Source organism: Colius striatus, chromosome 4, assembly GCF_028858725.1.
Source record: "Colius striatus isolate bColStr4 chromosome 4, bColStr4.1.hap1, whole genome shotgun sequence".
Classification (NCBI taxonomy): domain Eukaryota; kingdom Metazoa; phylum Chordata; class Aves; order Coliiformes; family Coliidae; genus Colius; species Colius striatus.
The window spans coordinates 18,529,516-18,533,866 of NC_084762.1; the positions used below are offsets into that span (position 1 = coordinate 18,529,516).

The 4,351-nt window shown below is 62.4% G+C and overlaps 1 protein-coding gene across 1 annotated transcript; it reads right to left on the reverse strand.

The window, feature by feature from the left end:
* On the reverse strand, positions 1-2,598 carry LOC133625302 (tubulin beta-2 chain). Its single transcript, XM_061994972.1, has 4 exons — positions 2,482-2,598; positions 1,863-1,971; positions 1,481-1,591; positions 1-1,294 (listed from the first exon to the last, which is right to left on the reverse strand). The coding sequence occupies exons 1-4, from the start codon at positions 2,536-2,538 to the stop codon at positions 234-236; spliced, it is 1,338 nt and encodes a 445-aa protein (XP_061850956.1). The 5' UTR covers positions 2,539-2,598; the 3' UTR covers positions 1-233.
* Positions 2,599-4,351: the final 1,753 nt, after the last annotated feature.

The window sequence follows — 4,351 nt, forward strand, 5'->3', positions numbered from 1 at the left end:
TTTAGGACACAAAAAGCCTTTATGTTTGAGAAGTTAACCATTTCAACAGAAGACTCTGAAGTATTTTTGCAACTACCGTTACATTGGACAGTCAAGGATACAAAACTGCTGACAGAAGCAACAGTGGAGAGCACCAAATTAAAAAATGCATGCTTCAGCACAACTGCACATATTCCTCCTCTCAATGAACACTTGTCTGCTCAGACTATACTTAACTCCTACCCATTTCAACTTTACGCCTCATCCTCCTCTCCCTCCTCTTCAAACTCCCCCTGCTCATCAGCAGTGGCATCCTGGTATTGCTGGTATTCGGAGACCAGGTCGTTCATGTTGCTCTCGGCCTCCGTGAACTCCATCTCATCCATGCCCTCGCCGGTGTACCAGTGCAAGAAGGCCTTGCGCCGGAACATGGCCGTGAACTGCTCCGAGATCCTCTTGAAGAGCTCCTGGATGGCCGTGCTGTTGCCGATGAAGGTGGCGGACATCTTGAGGCCGCGCGGGGGGATGTCGCAGACGGCCGTCTTCACGTTGTTGGGGATCCACTCCACAAAGTAGCTGCTGTTCTTGTTCTGCACGTTCAGCATCTGCTCGTCCACCTCCTTCATGGACATGCGGCCGCGGAAGATGGCGGCCACCGTCAGGTAGCGGCCGTGGCGGGGGTCGCAGGCGGCCATCATGTTCTTGGAGTCGAACATCTGCTGCGTCAGCTCGGGCACCGTCAGGGCTCGGTACTGCTGGCTGCCGCGGCTGGTGAGAGGGGCGAAGCCCGGCATGAAGAAGTGCAGCCGGGGGAAAGGCACCATGTTGACCGCCAGCTTGCGCAGGTCGGCGTTCAGCTGGCCCGGGAAGCGAAGGCAGGTGGTCACGCCGCTCATGGTGGCCGACACCAGGTGGTTGAGGTCCCCGTACGTGGGGGTGGTCAGCTTCAGGGTGCGGAAGCAAATGTCATACAGGGCCTCGTTGTCGATGCAGTAGGTCTCGTCCGTGTTCTCCACCAGCTGGTGCACAGAGAGGGTGGCATTGTAGGGCTCCACCACCGTGTCCGACACCTTGGGCGAGGGCATGACGCTGAAGGTGTTCATGATGCGGTCGGGGTACTCCTCCCGGATCTTGCTGATCAGCAGGGTGCCCATCCCGGAGCCCGTGCCGCCTCCCAGCGAGTGGGTCAACTGGAAGCCCTGGAGGCAGTCACAGCTCTCCGACTCCTTCCTCACCACGTCCAGCACAGAGTCCACCAGCTCGGCGCCTTCCGTGTAGTGCCCCTTGGCCCAGTTGTTGCCAGCCCCACTCTGACCTGGAGGGCAGGCACAAGCGAGGTGCCATGTTAGTGCCCCGTGGAGGAACACAGACCCTCCCACTACTCCTGCCCCAAGGGCTTCGTCCCTCACTCCCACCCCCACTCATCTCCTTCCCCATTCCCTCAGCTTTTCCTGTGCAGGGAGCTCCCGCTGCAAGACTCCTCCATCCCACCCTCACTCACCAAAGACAAAGTTGTCAGGCCGGAAGATCTGTCCAAAGGGGCCGGAGCGCACAGAGTCCATTGTGCCGGGCTCCAGGTCCACCAGGATGGCACGGGGGACATACTTGTTACCTGCAGGAGGAACCAACACCAGGGTTACAGGAGCCCTACCTCACTCTGTACTCCATTCTCCACAACTTGCTGGTCAGGACACACAGAATGCGAGGGAACTTGGAAAGACATAACAGGATCGGAACCCAGAGCCATCATTTAAACTCTGCCAGAGCATCACCCACTGCAGGGATACTGGGGCATCAACAGGATGGTGACTGGGAGGCTCCCAAGCCTGACCCCCTCCCTCCTCTGCAGCACCTGGACACGATGCTCATTACGAGGGCGTTACCAGTGGCTTCATTGTAGTAGACATTGATCCTCTCCAGTTGCAGGTCGCTGTCTCCGTGGTAGCTGCCAGTGGGGTCGATGCCATGCTCATCACTGATGACCTCCCAGAACTGCAGGCACGGGGAGAGGGACGGGAGGGGGGTCAGCACCGCCCCATCCGCGCCCCCAGCCGAAACTCCGCTACGTGGCGTGCGGAGATTCGCCACGCGTGGGGGCGGCCCCCGCCAGACGCGCCGCCACCGCGCCCCTCACACTCGCCCGCGCCCCCCCGCTCCCACAGGCGGGGTGTGGCACCGGCTCGGCAGCCCCTTCCCCCGCCCGCCCGAGACCTCCGCAGCCCGCCGCGGGCTGACGAGCGGACAGGTGGCAGGGCTGGCCCCCAACTCACCGCGCGCACTAGCGCCGCGTAAGCCCCGCTTCGGCACGGAGAGCCGGCAGCCGCCCCGGCGAACCCCTTAGCCCTGGGGCGAGCCCGGCGGTGCTTCGCGAAGGGAGAGCGGACCCGCCCGGCAGCGCTCGCCCCGCCACGCGCCGAGCGCGGCTGTGCGCGCAGCGCCCCGCGCCCCGCTCCGCCCCGGACCCGGCAGCCCCGAGCGCAGCAGCGTAGCGCCGGCCCGTACCTTAGCGCCGATCTGGTTGCCGCACTGCCCGGCCTGGATGTGCACGATCTCACGCATGGTGCCGATGTCGTCCGCGTCCGCTGCCCGGCTCCAGCCCGCACCGCCCGCTCCTGCACTCACTGCTGCGGCGGCCGCGCCCCACACCGTCCCTTAAATTGGGCGCGGCGCACCGCCCCGTTCGTGACGTCATGCGGGACCAGTGCGGGGCCAATGGGCGCGGGGAGCGGGGCGGGGCCACCGCATTGTGTCCCGCAGCGGGGGCGGGGCTTGGCGGGGGGGCGGGGCTCCGGCAGCGGACCCGCACACCGCCGCCGCCGCCGCCGCCCCGGTCCCGGTTCGCCGCTGACAGCGCGGACAAAGGCGCGGAGCGCGGCGGTGGGGTGGCCGTACCGGGTCGCCGATGTGTGAACCTCCCCCGCCCGTGCTGCTCGCCGTCGCAGTCCCTCCGCCGACCCCCGTCGCCCCCGTCACCCCCCGCACCGCTGCCGCCGCAGCCTTTTGTTCTCCGAGACGAGTAGCTTTCCCTGCCGCAGCGGAGGGTGTTGCCGCGGGGGGGCGAGGGGAGAGACGGGCATCTGCCATTACCTCCGACCCTCGCCAGTGCCTCCGTTCACACGGCGTCGGAGGGAGATTCTCCTCCTCACCAAGCGCCGGGCGGTCCGCAGCCCCGCGTCCTGACCCGGTTCATCTCCCCATGGCAGGACACGGGCGAGTTTTGTCCCCAGCACGGGCTATGCTGTGTAACTTCTCGTCCACCTAACCCGCCCCCTCGAGCGATCCCTGCCTGCCGCTCCCTCGATGCCCAGCTCGGCTTCTCTTTCCCCACATGAAAAGGATGGATTTAGTTCTCGTGGCTGACCCGCGAGCCGCACTCTGGCAAAGCGACCGGCCCGGTGCTGTCCCCGTCCGGCTGAGGCCATCGGCGACCCTCAGCCAGACAAAAGACAATGCGGGTGCTGCCGCACAGGGCCCGGGGGGTTGGTGGGGAGGAAAGGGGGGGCTTTTCCCTCAGCTCTGCAGCAATCGGGTCTTGCAAGCTCGCACGTTGTCGCTTCGTTGCAGGTTTACACACGCTGAGGGATGAAGAAAGGAAAGCAGTTGAAAAGGGGCGGAGGAGAGAGGACAAGGGAGGGCTGAACATGTGCGCCCCGGGGATGCTTTTCCATCCATGTGCAACCCGGTGCGGCACCCCGGGCACGACAATGGCAGGCGGGGTCCGAGCCAGAGAACAGGAGAAGGAGGTCAGAGGGAGGAAGAGCATGGGAGGGCAGCGTGTCGGCTCATCACTGGAATCGCCTGTTTCACCCCATGGCTCGGTTCAGTTTATGTAGGCTGGGATGGCGCGAATCCCTCCGGGAGCGCGCGGCGGTACCTGCCGAACCGGCCTTCGGGCATCCGCTAGTCGTCTAAGCAAAAAGGCTGTTACAGAGGGGCAGATAAAACTTCCCACCCTTTCCAACCCTCATTTCTTCAATACAGTCTTCCCTTTGTTCTCCCCATGTGCCCATCCCCTCATCGTTCTGCGGGTCAATAGCCTGACGATGTATCACCCGGGAGCTGATTTTAAATTCTTCCAAGGCAACCTGCAGGATAACCCGGTTTCCTCTGCTTTGTATGCCAAAGCATCCCCACCTTTCTTTTGTTCACCTCAAAGGGAGAAGGCAGCCTAGCTCTAAAACGGGCAGCTAGAAAATACACTCCCAGTTTTGTCTCTTACACAATGATTTTGAGAAAAATAAATCTGATCACTTGCCTTCCCCGTGAAATCTGCTTTTACTGGTGTAAGCTAGGAGCCATTCAATTATTTGGTTGACTACACTTTGCAAACAATGTGTAGCATGAATTCCAAGCAAACATGATTTTTTTGTGT